Raw genomic sequence first — 16,048 nt, 5'->3', positions numbered from 1 at the left:
AGAGGGTTGAGTCAGCTGGGGTTAGTTAGGAGGGGAGCCCAGGACCAGGAGGTGGGGGCCGGAGCTGGCTTCCTGGGAGAGAGGCATGGGCAGGCGTTGGGAGGTGGGGGCAGGGACCCGGAGGTGGGCTGGGAAGGGGCCAGAGGCAGCTGGGAATCCCAGCCCCACCCATGGAGAAGCATCTGTGGGGTGACCCAAGGCCACCTCTGAAGTCCTCCCCAGGCTCAGGCCCCAGCCAGGCCTCCCCTTCCCCACTGACTGGAATGGGAGAAAGATAGAGAAAGAGGCCAAATGTTAAAAAACACCTAGGTGTCACCCGCCTGGTGGGGAGGGGACACATCTCTAACCCACAGCCCAAACCCAAAGCATAGGAGGAGGTGGGGCAAGATCACCAGGCCTGTGTGTCTCTCTCTCCTGAGTCCTGCTGTTTCTCTGAGCCCACGGGAGCCAGATTCAGAGTCGAGCAGCCCCACACCCCACCAAGTAAGGACCAACTACGGGTTTGCCCAGAGCTTCCCGGGCAAGGTCCTGCCTCTTCCAGTGTAGGCCGGAGCGGGGATAGGGCTAGGATGGAGTCCCAGGACGTCCCCCACCCTCCTCCCGTCACTACCCTCAGGATGCATGAACATCCTTTCTGCACCCATGGGAGCCACTTGGCCACATCTCCTGTTGCTCAGAGCCCACCAACTGCACACATCTGGGAAGGGGACAAGGCGTCCAAAGGCTCCAGCCTTTCCCAGGCCACACCCTGGGGTGTGCCCCCCTCCTCTCCCAGTCCAGGAAGGAGCAATCAGGGTGGAAGGGTGGACTCTGTCCTACAGCTGCAGCCTCGGTAGAGGAAGGAGGGGCAGTGGCAGATCAGAGGCAGTTACACCCGGAGCTCTGAGACTGAGAAACAGGCCCAGGGAATGGACAATCCCTTACACAGCCATTCATTCAACAAGCCTAGTACAGGACCTGGGTCATAGAGAAGGCGTGCCCAGCTGGGCCCTGGGAACCCTGCCTCAGATACTCCACCGGCCTTGCCTTTAGCAGGAACAAGACTTAGTGCAATCACAGAGTGTCAAATACCTGCTGTATTCCAGGCACTGAGCGAGGTGCACCCACCTAGTTACTTCACAACCACCAGGAAGCAGGCCTCCCCATTTCACAGTTGACTGAGGCTCAGAGAGGTAAAGCAACTTGCCCAAGGTCACAGAGCCAGTCAGGGCTGGGCCAAGACGTGAAGGCAGGGCCTTTTGAGCCCACATCTTTCCCTTGACCATAGTGCCCAGGAAAGGGGCTCTGAAACCAGTGAGGACACAGACAAGTCAAAAATGGCAGAGTGGACATCCCAGCTTGTCCCACATCTTCTGGGGCCCTGCAGAGAGCATGGCTGGGCAGGCAGCTTCCAAGTACAGGGGCCAGAGCATGCCCCTTTCCAATCTCAGCAAGGAGCCTGGCCCTTCTTGGCCTGCTGGCTTCCTCAAAGCCATTAATTTGTTCACTTGAATTTGTTTGTTTGTTTGTTTGTTGTTTTGAGACAAGAGTCTCCCTATGACGCCCTAGCTGGAATGCAATGGCATGACTCAGCTCACTGCAATCTCCACTTCCCAGGTTCAAGCGATTCTCCTGCCTCAGCCTTCCAAGTAGCTGGGACTACAGGCACACACCACCACACCCAGCTAACTTTTTTTTATTTTTAGTAGAGATGGGCTTTCATCATATTGGCCAGGCTGGTCTCGAACTCCTTACCTCAAGTGATTTGCTTGCCTTGGCCTCCCAAAGTGCTGGGATTACAGGCGTGAGCCACCACGCCCATCCTTTATTCACTTGAATTTTTATTTTTTGAGACGGAGTTTTGCTCTTGTTGCCCAGGCTGGAGTGCAATGGCGCGATCTCGGCTCACTATAACCTCCGCCTCCTGGGTTCAGGAGATTGATTCTCCTGCCTCAGCCTCTTGAGTAGCTGGGATTACAGGCATGCGCCACTATGCTTGGCTGATTTTTTTTTACTATTACTTTTAGTAGAGATGGGATTTCTTCATGGTGGTCAGGCTGGTCTCGAACTCCTGACCTCAGATGATCCGCCTGCCTCGGCCTCCCAAAGTGCTGGGATTACAGGTTGTGAGCCACCTCATTTGAATTTTTAATGTGTTCACCTACTATCTGCCTAGCATCAGGCAAACAGCAATGAACAAAGCCAAGTCCCTGCCCTCATGGAGCTTCCACTCTAGATGAGGGGGTAAGAATAAATCTATAAGCCATGAGCTCCGGCTGTGGAGTTCTAAGGCAGAGTCCACAACTCCACAAATGAACACTCAGCAAGATCCCCTCCACCTATGCCACAAGCCAATGCAGAGGCCCCAGCTTGGGCGGGGACAGGGGAGCTCCTGGCTGGAGATGGGTGGGGGATGACTGCCAGGCATGTGAGCCAGTCCAACCCCCACCCACGCTGTCCCCTCCATCACTTTCCATTCTTTTGTTCTCTCTTTTTTTTTTTTTTTAAGAGACAGGGTCTTGCTCTGTCACCCAGGCTGGAGTGCAGTGGCGAGATCATGGTTCACTGCAGACTCCGCCTCCTGGGCTCAAGTAAGCCTCCTACCTTGGTGTCCCAAAGTGTTGGGATTATAGGTGTGAGCCACCACTCCTGGCCCACCTGCCTCGTTTTTTTTTTTTTTTTTTTTAAAGAATTTTTAGGCCGGGCGCGGTGGCTCAAGCCTGTAATCCCAGCACTTTGGGAGGCCGAGACGGGTGGATCACGAGGTCGAGATCGAGACCATCCCGGTCTACATGGTGAAACCCCGTCTCTACTAAAAAATAACAAAAAACTAGCCGGGCGAGATGGCGGGCGCCTGTAGTCCCAGCTACTCGGGAGGCTGAGGCAAGAGAATGGCGGGAACCCGGGAGGCGGAGCTTGCAGTGAGCCAAGATCGCGCCACTGCACTCCAGCCCGGGCTACAGAGCGAGACTCCGTCTCAAAAAAAAAAAAAAAAAAAAAAAAAGAATTTTTATTATCCAAACAAAAGATCGTAAGAGAAGACACAAAATAACTGTTCTGAGAATTCTGGACTCCATCTCCTGCCATTCTTGATCTTCCTCTTAAGCCCGCTCCTCCTGGAGTTTTCCCATCTCAGGTAGTGGCAGCTCCATCCTTTGGGATGCTGAAGCCAAAGACTGTGGAGGCATCTCGGACTCCTCTCTTTCCATCCCACCCCACATCCAACCCACTAGCAAATCCTGGTGACCCATTTTCAAAATGTACTGGGGATTCAACCATCTCCCACCTCTGTGGTCCTGGCTCGAGCTCCCATCGTCTGTCCTGGGTCACGGCCTCCTTGCCTTTCCCCTGGACCCCCCACCCCCACCCCGTGCTCCTCTCCACACAGCAGCCAGAGCAATCCTATGTAACACCAGGCCCCTTCAGTGACTTCTCAACTCACTCAGGCACAAATCCAAGGTCCTTCCCATGGCCAAGGCTCTGCCAATCACCCTCTGCCACCCCCCTGCCTGCTGTGTCCACCACATTCCCCCTCACTGATGTTGCTCCAGCCCCACGGGCCTCCTTGCTTTTCCACAGACATGCCAAGGACACTCCCACCTCTGGGCCTCTGCACTAGCTATGCCCTCTGCCTGGAATGCCCTTTCCATTGATATCTGCGAGGCTTATCCGCTCACTTACTTCAGGTCTCCTTCAGTTCAAATTTATCTTATCAGAGGCTTTTCCTACCACCCCACCCTACCCCACTTCATCACTCACTGCCCTCTTCCCTGTTTTATTTTTTTCTTCTCAGCACTTGTCACCACCTGTTGTATTTCATTTATTGTCTGTCTTTCTGCACTAGCTATAATGCAAGTGACATGAGAGAAAGGAATCTGACATTTTTATTCTCTGAGGTAACCTCAAGATCTAGAACAGGCCGGGTGCGGTGGCTCATGCCTGTAATCCCAGCACTTTGGGAGGCCAAGGTGGGCGGATCACTTGAGGTCAGGAGTTCAAGATAAGCCTGGCCAACATGGTGAAACCCCATTTCTACTAAAAATATAAAAATTAGCTAGACATAGTGGTGCGCGCCTATAATCCCAGCTACCTGGGAGGCTGAGGCAGGAGAATCTCTTGAACCTGGGGGACGGAGGTTGCAGTGAGGCGAGATCATACCACTGCACTCCAGCCTGGGCAACAGAGTGAGACACCATTCAAAAACAAAAAAACAGGCTGGGCGCGGTGGCTCAAGCCTGTAATCCCAGCACTTTGGGAGGCCGAGATGGGCGGATCACGAGGTTAGGAGATCGAGACCATCCTGGCTAACACGGTGAAACTCCGTCTCTACTAAAAAATACAAAAAAAACTAGCTGGGCGAGGTGGCCGGCGCCTGTAGTCCCAGCTACTCGAGAGGCTGAGGCAGGAGAATAGCGTAAACCCGGGAGGTGGAGCTTGCAGTGAGCTGAGATCCGGCCACTGCACTCCAGCCCGGGAGACAGAGCGAGACTCCGTCTCAAAAAAAAAAAAAACAAAAAACGATCTAGAACACAGTCAGACACAAATAAATTAACATAAAAGATGCCCCACACATATTTGTGAAATGAATTTTTTTTTTTTTTTTGAGACAGAGCCTTGCTCTGTCGCCCAGGCTGGAGTGCAGTGGCACGATCCCGGCTCACTGCAAGCTCCGCCTCCCGGGTTCACGCCATTCTCCTGCCTCAGCCTCCCGAGTAGCTGGGACTACAGGCACCCGCCAACACGCCCGGATAATTTTTTGTATTTTTAGTAGAGACGGGGTTTCACCGTGTTAGCCAGGATGGTCTCAATTCCTGACCTCGTGATCCACCCGCCTCAGCCTCCCAAACTGCTGGGATTACAGGCGTGAGCCACCGTGCCCGGCCTGTGAAATGAATTTTAACAAATGCTTAATCTCATACATCATTTGTTCATTCATTCATTCAATACACTCTGCAAGGCTTTGTGCACCAGATACTCCCCTAAAACCCAGAGCAACAGAACACCCTCCTCCACGGCTCAGGGAATGGGCTCTGGTCAGGAGCTAGGAGCTGGTCCTAAGGCTATCTCAGGATGCCACAGATGCCCCCAGGGATGCTTTGAGGTCCCTGTAGGCCTGGCACAGATGAGCATCATGGAAGGGAAGGGAGGGTGGTTCTGGGGGCAGCGATACTCAAAGGCCCCACATTCCCAGGCCTCAAAGAGCCACCTTGTTCTCGGGGCTTTCATGACAGCACCCCCAACCCAGCCACCCCCAGCAGCCACGAGCCACACCCCTCTCAAGGCTGCTATTGACACAGCCCTGACGCCACCGGGCTGGGCAGTGAGGCCGGCGGCTCCCCGCGAAGTGAGTTCCACACATACTTCTGGGTTTCAGTCAGCCAGCTCTGGGCGCTGGGGCAGCTGGCCCTGGGAGCAGGAGGGGGTGGCAGGGCCAAAGAGGCCAAGGCCCAGGCTGAGGCAACATTCCAGCAGGGCCGGGACCCTCGGTGCAGCCTCCCTCTTCTTGGCAGGAGCAGGAGCAAGAGGAGGGAAAGGCCAGGGTAGGCCCTGGGATGGGGAGAGGTGGGCCCAGCAGATCTTTGGGAAGCTGCCGGGGAACCGAGTCATATTCACTTCCTCCTCCAGCCTGACCCCTTGCAGCTGGGACTGGATTGGGCGGACGGGAGCGGGGGCAACAGGCCAGGGCTGGGAACCCTTCCCATATACCCCAAGTGGTCTGAGGGTGCAGATCCCACACGTCTGGCCTCCAAGTGGCCTCTGAATCATTGCTCCAGATCTTTCCATAGCCTGGGCAGGCCCTCCTGCCCTCCCTCCTGAGCCTCTCACCCCAAGGCCAGGCAGCCCTTGAAGCTCTGCAGACTCAGGCTAAACCTTGAGCCCCCAGGGAACAGCCAGAAAAAAACAGTGCAGGCTCCATGCAGGACAACCAGAAGGGTGTTCTTCCCCTTCCCCCACCAGCAGCATGGCAGGGGCAGGGGCCTCTGACCTCCCACACTGGGCCTAAAAGCCCCTGGATAAATTCCACTTCCTGCAGAGTCCTGGGGACTATCTGAAGAGGACGCTAATGAATTAACAAACCTAAAAATGACCACCCTAGAGTTTAGTTCCTAGGCTTCCCCAGCCCAGGCAGAGGCATCCCCAGGAGACCCCACGGACACTGAGGCACACCCACACTAAAGAGTTTCTGTTCCCAAGCCAATCCCTGATATTCCTTGCCTGAGGTAGCCCCTTTACTACTTGAGACCAGAGTTCCTTTTTTTTTTTTGAGACGGAGTCTCGCTCTGTCACCCAGGCTGGAGTGCAGTGGCCAGATCTCAGCTCACTGCAAGCTCCGCCTCCCGGGTTCACGCCATTCTCCTGCCTCAGCCTCCCGAGTAGCTGGGACTACAGGCGCCGCCACCTCGTCCGGCTAGTTTTTTGTATTTTTAGTAGAGACAGGGTTTCACCGTGTTAGCCAGGGTGGTCTCGATCTCCTGACCTCGTGATCCGCCCATCTCGGCCTCCCAAAGTGCTGGGATTACAGGCTTGAGCCACCGCGCCCGGCCGAGACCAGAGTTCTTAATCAACATCAGTGACAAGTTGTAGCAATATCTACTGACTGCCCGTTACACGCACATGGGGCAGTACGTGGAGTGATTAGGAGAGCTTCGTCTGGATTCAAAACTTGGCTCGTAGCATCTCTGAGTGTGTGGATATGTAAGTCACTGGGCAAGTTACGTAACCTCTCAGTGCCTCAATGTCCTCTGCTTAGAGAATGGGGATCAGGTTAGTAGCTATAGCTTAAAACATTCAACAAACATATTCACTAAGCATTTACTACCTGCCAGGTGCTAAAGACACAGCAGTGGACAAAAACAGATGAGATCCTGCTCTCGTGGAACTTAAACTGAGCAGGAGGAGGCAGATAAACACATAAACAAATACAGACAAATGCAGGTCAGACAATTGTGAGAACAAAAGGACAAAAACAGATGAGATCCTGCTCTCGTGGAACTTAAACTGAGCAGGAGGAGGCAGATAAACACATAAACAAATACAGACAAATGCAGGTCAGACAATTGTGAGAACAAAAATAAAGCAGTTTAAGGAGATAGCCATTATGGGCAGAGTGGTAAGGACCTGAAGAAGGAGAGGGAGAGGGTCACGTGAATATTACAGGGACAAGTGTTCCAGGCAGAAGGAACAGCAGACGCAGAGACCCTAAGGCGGGAGTGTGCTTCACATGCTCAAGAAACAAGAACAGGCCGGGCGCGGTGGCTCAAGCCCGTAATCCCAGCACTTTGGGAGGCCGAGACGGGCGGATCACGAGGTCAGGAGATCCAGACCATCCTGGCTAACACGGTGAAACCCCGTCTCTACTAAAAAATACGAAAAACTAGCCGGGCGACGTGGCGGCCGCCTGTAGTCCCGTAGCTTCGGGAGGCTGAGGCAGGAGAATGGCCTAAACCCAGGAGGCAGAGCTTGCAGTGAGCTGAGATCCGGCCACTGCACTCCAGCCTGGGCGGCAGAGCGAGACTCCGTCTCAAAAAAAAAAAAAAAAAAAAAAAAAAGAAGAAACAAGAACAGTCAGGCGAGGTGGCCCATGCCTGTAATCCTAGCACTTTGGAAGGCTGAGGTGGGAGGACAGCTTGAGTTAAAGAGTTCAGGACCAGCCTGGGCAATATAATGAGACCCCATCTCTATTTGTTTTAAATTTGGATATTCATTGGAAAAGAAAAGGCTGGGTGCAGTGGCTCACGCCTATAATCCTAACACTTTGGGAGGCCGAGGAGGGTGGATCACTTGAGCCCAGGAGTTTGAGACCTGCCTGGGGGAACATGGCAAAACTCTGTCTCTATAAAAAACACAAAAATTAGCCAGGCGTAGAGGAGGGTGTCTGTAGTCCCAGCTACTCAGGGGGCTGAGGTGGGAGGATCACCTGAGCTTGGGAGGTTGAGGCAGCAGTGAGCTGTGACTGTGCCACTGCACTCCAGCCTGGGTGACAGTGTGAGACCCTGTCTCAAAAAAAAATAACAAACAATAGAAAAGAAAAAAGAAAAGACCGGTGTAGCTGGAGGAGTTTGAGAGGGGCAGGTGGCAGGAGGCCAGGTCTTGCAGGGTCTCGTAGGCTATATTAAGTCAGGGGCTGGGACCTAATTCTGAGCACCGCAGGGAGGTGGTGAGCAGGAAACACAGGTGAATGGGAGGATTCGCTGAGAAACTCAGAGCAGACAGTGGGTGCTGGGTAAGTATGAAGTACCTGTATTACTTTGTCATCATCATCATCAGCCTGGCACCCCAAGAGCTCCTTCCTCTCTACTTTGCTCACACGTCTTCCAGGCCCTGAACCCAGTCACCTCCTGCCACCTTCTTTCCACCGTCTCCCGGGCAGGGCCTCAGACCCACAGATCCCAACTTGTCTGCACTCAGCCTGAGAACAGGCCCGGGCCAAGCCAGGCAGGGGCCACAACTCCCCAGACATGAGGAACTGGGCCTAAGGGATGAGGGGTGGTCCATCTCTGCCCCTTCCACCTCCACCCCGCAGACAGACCTGCAACCTGCCCTCCTTCCCTCCAGGAATGTCCAGGACACACTCAAAACCCCATCCTGTCCTGGCTGCAGGTATGGAATAGGCTAGTGTCGGGGGACAGAGCAGCTGGCTGCGTGGAGGGGAGGGATGAGGGACTGCCAGGAAGGGGAGGCTCCTCCAGTTCAGCTGGCAGCCTCCCCAGCGAGGAAATCCAGCTGAGGCAGGAAACAGGTATCTCAGCGACTTCCCTCCTCGGCCCTGGAAAACACCTTAATCACCACGGAGGCTCCCTCAAGACGCCTGTCCCCTGCAGGGCCGCCCCAAAGGGGTCAGCAGGCCAAGGCCTGCCGAGTCACGCAGGCCCAGCCCCCTCCTCCAGCAAGCCTCCTCACCTCCCAACAGCTGAAATTACACCTACACTTAATCACAGACCAGCTTCCTGCGGTCCCGTCCCCCATCCCGGGGAGGTCTTGAGCTCCCGAAGGCCCATCTCACCCTGCTCCTGTGCCCAACCCTTCCCCATCCGCCACTGGCTCCGGACTGAACTGAAGGGCAGAGGAGAGAAAGGGCAGCAGGCAAGGAGGGTCCAAGGCGTGCTGGGACCCTGGGCTAAGAATTGATCTCATTTTTGACTTGCAACAAACTACTCAACCCCACTGTACAGATGTGGAAACTTTAAGGCTGAGAGAGGAATTTGCCCCAGATCACACAGCCAGAAACAGCAGCCCTGAGACTCAAACTTGGTTCTATAAGACTTCAAGGGAAGGCAAGGCGTGGTGGTTCATGCTTGTCATCCCAACACTTTGGGAGACCAAGGCAAGAGGATCACTTGAGGCCAGGAGTTTGAGACCAGCCTGGGCAACAAAGTGTGATGCCCTCTTTTTTTTTTTTTTTAAGATGGAGTCTTGCTCTGTCACCCAGGCTGGAGTGCAGTTGCACGATCTCAGCTCAATGCAACCTCCACCCGCCGGGTTCAAGCAATTCTGCAGCCTCAGCCTCCCGAGTACTTGGGACTACAGGCACGTGCCATCATGCCTGGCTAATTTTTTGTATTTTTAGTAAAGACAGGGTTTCACTATGCTGGCCAAGCTAGTCTCGAACTCCTAACCTCATGATCCGCCTGCCTCGGCCTCCCAAAGTGCTGGGATTACAGGCGTATGCCACCACACCCAGCCCCCAAAAAACTTTTTATTGTTTGTTTGTTTTGAGACAGAGTCTCACTCTGTCACCCAGGCTGGAGTGCAATGGTGTAGTCTTGGCTCACCGCAACCTCCGCCTCCTGGGTTCAAGTGATTCTCCTACCTCAGCCTCCCAAGTAGCTGGGACTACAGGCACATACCACCACACCTGGCTAATTTTTGTATTTTTAGTAGAGAGGGGGTTTCACTATGTTGGCCAGACTGGTCTCAAACTCCTGACCTCGTGATCCGCCCGCCCTGGCCTCCCAAAGTGCTGGGATTACAGGCATGAGCCACCGCACCCAGCCTGAGAAACTTTTTGAAAAGAATTTTATAAAGAGACTTCAGGGGCCAAGCTCTTTCCAGCCCACCACCAGCAGCCTGGGGTGGGACAGCAACCATCCATGTGTTGCTGAGAACGCCCTCTAATCCCACAGGATTGGAGCTGCCGGTTTATTTGTCTAAATTACAGTCCACCAGCCTGTGAGTTTTGGGAAGGCACAGACAGGGCCTGTCCTTGCTGGTCCACACCACCCCAGCCCCTAGCACCGCACCAGGTTCATTGGTTCACTGGCACACAGTAGGTGCATGGCAAATATCTGCCCAAAGAATGAACCCCTGTACTCCTGGTGACTGCCATGGAATGTCGCTCAGTGATTATCTGTTGAATGAACAAGTGAATGAGATGATCTGCCGTGGTCCAGGAATGTCTGTGGAAATTCCTCATGCACACAGCAAACAACTCCACCCACCGCCATCCTACCGCCCCTGGGCACGGAGGCACGGAGGAGCCCCTCATCAGGGGGCAGAGCTGGGGGAAGGTCAGGAAAGACTGTTGGGCCTCAGAAAACACCCCACATGCTAAGTTGGTGCCTTGGGAAAAGTAAAAGTCAGGGCTGGGAGTGCAAGTTCAGGTCAAGACTAGGGAACTACTGGATGGCCCTGCTGAATATTTCGGGGTGAGAGGCTGAAACAGGAGGACAACAGAGGAGGCTGCCCAGAGTGGGGGTGGGGGAGGAGAAGTGCTGGGTGGGTGGGGCAAGAGCAGTGAGGAGCCAGGTCTGGGCGGGTGGATGACGAGTGACTCAGGAGGGCAGAGGTGTGATGAAGCCAGTAAGGTGAGGCCAGGCAGGCAGTCCCTGGGTAAACACCAGCCTGGTCAGAAAAGTCCCTCTCTTGGCTCAGAGAACAGGGGGGCACGTATGGGGACTGCCTAGGAGCACCTCAAAGAGAGTGGGGTTGGCTCTGTGGCTCCCCACGGTAGGCTCGGCTCCCCAGATGTGCCCCTACCCACATCTGCCACTAGCTCCCTGCCCACTGACCCCGCCCAGTCCTCCTCAAGTTCACTCAGGTCCTCAGGGCCTCTACTGGCCAAGTGCCTTCTAAGCCTCAGGATTCCTGAACCTAGAATTCCCTTTTCCTCCATCTAAGCTCAGAGTAGGGGACTAGACTGCAAGGGCAGGCCTCTCCCTGCCTCTAGGAGACCTGCGAAGAGGAAAGCTGGGGAACTCGGGTCCCCCAAGGGTGCACTGCATCCCTGCACCACACACTTTGCAGCTCATTCCACACGGTCCAGCAGCGCCCTGCAGCTATGCATTTTGAGGTCGTGTATTTTGAGCTCCCTTGACCCACGTGGGGCTGGCCTCAGAGAGGTTAACTAGCTTGCCCCAGGTCACAAGAGTTACTCAGTGAAAGGCAGGGATTGATTCAACTCTTGGGCTGTATGACTCCAAGGCCCGTGGGTGTTCCACACAAGCTTCAGCTCTGTCCCAGAAGTTTTGCTTGTGCCTACCTGGCTCCAAGCTCCCCCAGGTGATAGACGGCGTGGTAAAGTTTCAGCGAGACTCATAGGGTCCCCATCACCACTGAGTGGCCCTTCTGCCAAGCTGGCGCAGAAGGGTTCCCTCGTCCTGCCAAGTTCCCACTCTGCTCAAAGTTTCCCCTACTGGTCCCCAGTAATGGTAGGCCGGACCATGCCCAGCGAGACTCCGGCACTCGGCAACGTGGCCGAGAGACCCACGGGCTCCCACGCGGGCCAATCCCGCCCCCGGCCCCACGCAGGGTCCCGACTGGTGGTCCCCCTAGATTAGCCCCATGCCGCAGGGTGGCGCCGGCCCGGGGTCCCCGGCGGGCGCCGCCGTCCGGGGCCAGAATCCCCGCCGCGCAGCCTTGGGCTCCCCAGCCAAGTTGGCGGGCGCAGCGAGCGCGACCCGGACGGCCCCAGCCCGGCAGCCTCCCGCTCCCCGCCCCTCCGCCCCGCACACTCACCGCGAGCAGCCGCCCGTGCAGCAGCAGCGCCAGCAGCAGCGCGCCCGCCGCCCGCCGCCCCATGGCTCGGCCCGCGCGGCTCTCTAGCTCGCTCGCTCCGCGCCGCCCGCTCGCCGGCCAGCTCTGGACAGCGCGGCCGGCTCTCCACCGCCCCCTTTCCTCCCCGCCCGCCCCGCCCCCGCGGCGCCGGCCCCGCCCCCGGACCGCCCCTCCCCGGAGCGCCAGGCCCCGCCCCCGGACCGCCCCCGGGCCGCGGGCTCTGCTCGCCCCAGCCGGCCGCGCAGCCCACTGGGCCTTTGTCTGGGCCCCCAGCCCCCTCCGCGCGAGCCGCGGCCTGGCCCGGCTCCCCGCCAAACCCGGCCTGGAGTGTGGGATGGAACAGGGCGGGGGACCGGGGGCCCGGAACCCGGGCATGGTATGTGGCCGCCGGTCCAGTCGCTCTCTCCTCCCCGATCCCCGGGTCCCCCGCTTCCCCGCGCGCCCCGCCGACTTCCACACCCCTGCACGCCCGGCACGGCCGACTCCACTCGCACAGCTTTTGAGGACCCCGGGATCTCCTTCCCACGCTCACACGCACGCAGCTGGCACTCCGTGCCACACGTGCACGCCAGCTTCCACACCTAAGAACACCTTCATATCATAACTTTACTGAACGAACACACTCGTGCGCTACCCGGGAACAGACCCAACTCTCAAGTACGAACAATCCTCACCGCTCACACGCACACTTAACTCGCTTCCAGACTCTCACCTCCAACAGGGACACAGGGGACAGCCCTCACACCACACTGAGCCCCTCACAGGCTTGTTCCCATGTCACACAGACTCACGCATACATCCCAACAAGTCACTGAGCGGGAGGACGCCTTTTCACACAGATTCCTCGCAGGCACGCACATTTCACACACAGGCCCACGTCATTGCCTGAATGCTAACCAGCCTGTTTTTTGTTTGTTTGTTTGTTTGTTTGAGAAGGAATCTTGCTTTATCCCCAGGCTGGAGTGCGGTGGTGTGATCTTGGCTCACTGCAACCTCCGCCTCCGGGTTCAAGTGATTCTCCACCTCAGCCTCCTGAATAGCTGGGATTACAGGTGCCCCACCACGCCTGGCTATTTTTTTTTTATTTTTAGTAGAGATGGGGGGTTTCACCATGTTGGCCAGTCTGGTCTCGAATTCCTGACCTCGTGATCTGCCCGCCTTGGCCTCCCAAAGTGCTGGGATTACAGGCGTCAGCCACCGCACCCAGCCTCAGCCTGAATTTTTTACCTGTTCTCACCCACTAATCACAGTGCCTCATAGTGGGCACTGGGTACTGAACTGAGCTGCCCGCCCCACCTGCACCATTTTCCATGTAAATCACTCACACACCAACTTTGAGTTACATAAATCACAGCCCCAGAGCCAGAACCACACCAACGCACACACCCAGGCCCAGACACAGACAGACCCTGCCAAAGCCCCATCACAGATGCTCTGGTAAATGGTAAAATCACAGCCCTATGATCTGTCTCCCGCCCAGCCACAGGCAGCAAACAGCACCAAGTCCCCGGGCCACTCCATTGCCTACTCTGAGCTCCCCTCTTCTGCCTGAAATTTCCAGGGCAGCCCCAGGCTGATGGGTGGAGAGGAAAACTATGTGTGTGTAGCTCTGAGGAAAACCTTTTGAGTAATGATAGAGGAGGAGAATAAAACTGAAGTTTCCATTGTTTCCTGCGAGAGTTGCTAGGTTCCAGAAACTCATGGCTGGGTTTGTAGCCAGGAGTGAGGTGATCTGTGGACAGAAGGAAATGCCCAGCTCACTGGGCAGCACCAGGCCTGGCTCCGGAAGCTATGTTCCCTGTGATAGGGGTCCGCAGGCTCCCAGGCACATTGGAGCCTCTCATCCAGGCATCTGGGGGTTTGAAAAAACACTGGCATCCTGACCCCCATCCCAGATAAATACCCTATGTCCAAAAGATTGAGTTCTTCTCTGCCCTGTGGGCATATTTCTGCGGGACCAGCTCAGAGTTGTAAAGAACAGAAACTGCATCCAGAGTAGTCAGGCCAACTCCCTGGCCCCAACCCAGGCTCCAGGCACAGCACTGTATAAGGTCTATCTCTGATCCACACAGGGAGATAGGGGTGGACAGAGGAGGGATGCCCAATCTTGGCCCTCAGCAAACTCTTAATCTGATAGAGGTGTGGGGAAGAACTGTCCCTGTCCCAGTATCGTCCTCAGTCTGATAGAGAATCCTGCCTCCACACCACCTAGCCGTGCAATCTTGAGCACATATTCAACTTCCATGTCTCAGTCTCTGCATGTAGAAAATGAGAATAATGTTAAGACTTCTCTCTTAGTGTTGTTATGAGAATTAAGATGAATTAATAGATTTCTTTTAAAAAACACAGCCATTTCAGACACATGGTAAACATGAAATAAGTGGTAGCCATTTCTCTTATTACTATTTCTGGTGTGTTCCCAGTCTAAAGAGAGAGACATGACTCGGCCCTTGGGGAGCTCAGGTCTGATAGAGGAGCAGCCTCCACAGCTACCCCAGGGACCTCCCGTTTGAGGGGAGAGTACACCAGGTTTGCGCTTGGAAACTCCCTGTCTGATGAGAAAGGCTTCAAAACTCCACTGACTTCAGAGCTGGCAGGTGGCCAGCCCTAGTGGCAGGATTTTTCCAAGGCCTTGCCTGTCTGTGGATTTGTCAGCATCCGTGACAAATCGCATTTCACGAGCTGCCTCAGTGTCTGTTCCCTACCTCGGGCCCTTTAAGTATCAGAGCTTTGGCTTCTTGGATGATTTGCTCATGAGCAAAAGGGGAAAAAAAAAGGCAAACAAGCAACCCTTTGTAGACGTTTGGTCAAGACTAACCCAGAGCTATAAGTCTTGCTTCCTCAAAGGGGTTGAGGAAAGAGATGGTAAGGCCGACTGGGGACTGGAAGGAGCTGGGCTGACACGCAGAAAGCAGGGAAATACGGCATGTTGAGAAAGTCTTCCAGGGCGGCTCCAGCAGCGGAGGATTGGTCATCCACCTATTTATTCTGCGTCCTCTCCTTCCCACTAAGGGATTTGGCTGGGTCTGTTTTCGTTTGCAGTCCTCGATATGTTTAGCAAATGCTCTCAAGTTGCTTTGTCTAGAGCCTGGCTATCTCCTCATATGGCTAAGAAGAGGAGCAGGCACAAGGCCTTCTGTGCTTGACAAAACCTTGGAGGCGCCCATAATCTCTCTGTGCGTATACAGAGTTCAGGGTGCTGGTCACACTCGAGGAAACAACTCAAGTCTCGTATGAGGTTCCCTGGGCAGGGAGAGACTGTAAGAACTTGGATAGGCAGAAACAGTCAAACAGCCTGACTTCTGAGAATAGGTGTTGGGGGTTCTGGAACCAGCAGCTGGAGTCTGTGGCTTACCTGTCCACTCCTCCAAATTCAATAGGACTCATCTTCTCCTGGCTTCCACTCCCATTCCAAATCTTTTATGTGCCTGAGAGCTTATCACTCATCTTAATCACATTCGTTTGTCCATTCATTCATTCATTCATTCAGGGCTGCAGTGGACAGCTGGGCAGGTTGTTCACTGAACAAGGGTATGCAGCCAAGTGGGCAAATAGGAACTGTAATGGGCCCTGTTGTGGGGCTACATCTGCCCAGAATGGGTACTTTTTTTTTTTTTTGAGACAGAGTCCCGCTCTGTCACCCAGGTTGGAGTGCAGTGACATGATCTCAACTCACTGCAACCTCTGCCTCCTGGGTTCAAGCGATTCTCCTGCCTCAGCCTCCCAAGTAGCTGGGATAACAGGTGCCCGCCACCACACCTGGCTAATTTTTGTATTTTTAGTAGAGATGGGGTTTCACCATGTTGGCCAGGCTGGTCTCGAACTCCTGACTTCAAGTCTTCCACCCGTCTCGGCCTCCCAAAGTGCTGGGATTACAGGCATGAGCCACTGCACCCGGCCCAGAATAGGTACCTTTTGCTAGTATGAATGAAGGTACTGTAAGGCTAACTGTGTCCCTACATTCATTCAATAATAAAACTAAACACTACCCACAAGAGTTTCCATGCCCGGGTGGGAAAACAAATGCTAACAGAGTAACAATATGTCCTTGGGTGAAAATGGAGAGTCAGAAATT

The 16,048-nt window shown here is 55.0% G+C and overlaps 1 protein-coding gene across 11 annotated transcripts in view; it reads right to left on the bottom strand.

Moving 5' to 3' along the window:
- Positions 1 to 12,012, bottom strand: part of HSPG2 (heparan sulfate proteoglycan 2) — a 117,629-nt gene extending 105,617 nt beyond the window's left edge. For all 11 annotated transcript variants that reach the window (XM_033227919.1, XM_033227925.1, XM_033227921.1 and 8 more), the window contains exon 1: positions 11,935 to 12,012. In XM_033227919.1, coding sequence (XP_033083810.1) covers positions 11,935 to 11,997 — 63 coding nt within the window. In that variant the 5' untranslated portion in view covers positions 11,998 to 12,012. The remainder of the gene's footprint in view (positions 1 to 11,934) is intronic.
- Positions 12,013 to 16,048: the final 4,036 nt, after the last annotated feature.

This window comes from Trachypithecus francoisi, unplaced genomic scaffold (genome assembly GCF_009764315.1).
Source record: "Trachypithecus francoisi isolate TF-2019V2 unplaced genomic scaffold, Tfra_2.0 Lachesis_group12, whole genome shotgun sequence".
Lineage (NCBI taxonomy): Eukaryota > Metazoa > Chordata > Mammalia > Primates > Cercopithecidae > Trachypithecus > Trachypithecus francoisi.
Note: the sequence above shows the minus strand (reverse complement) of the source record. Positions and strands in the feature narration are given on the sequence as shown.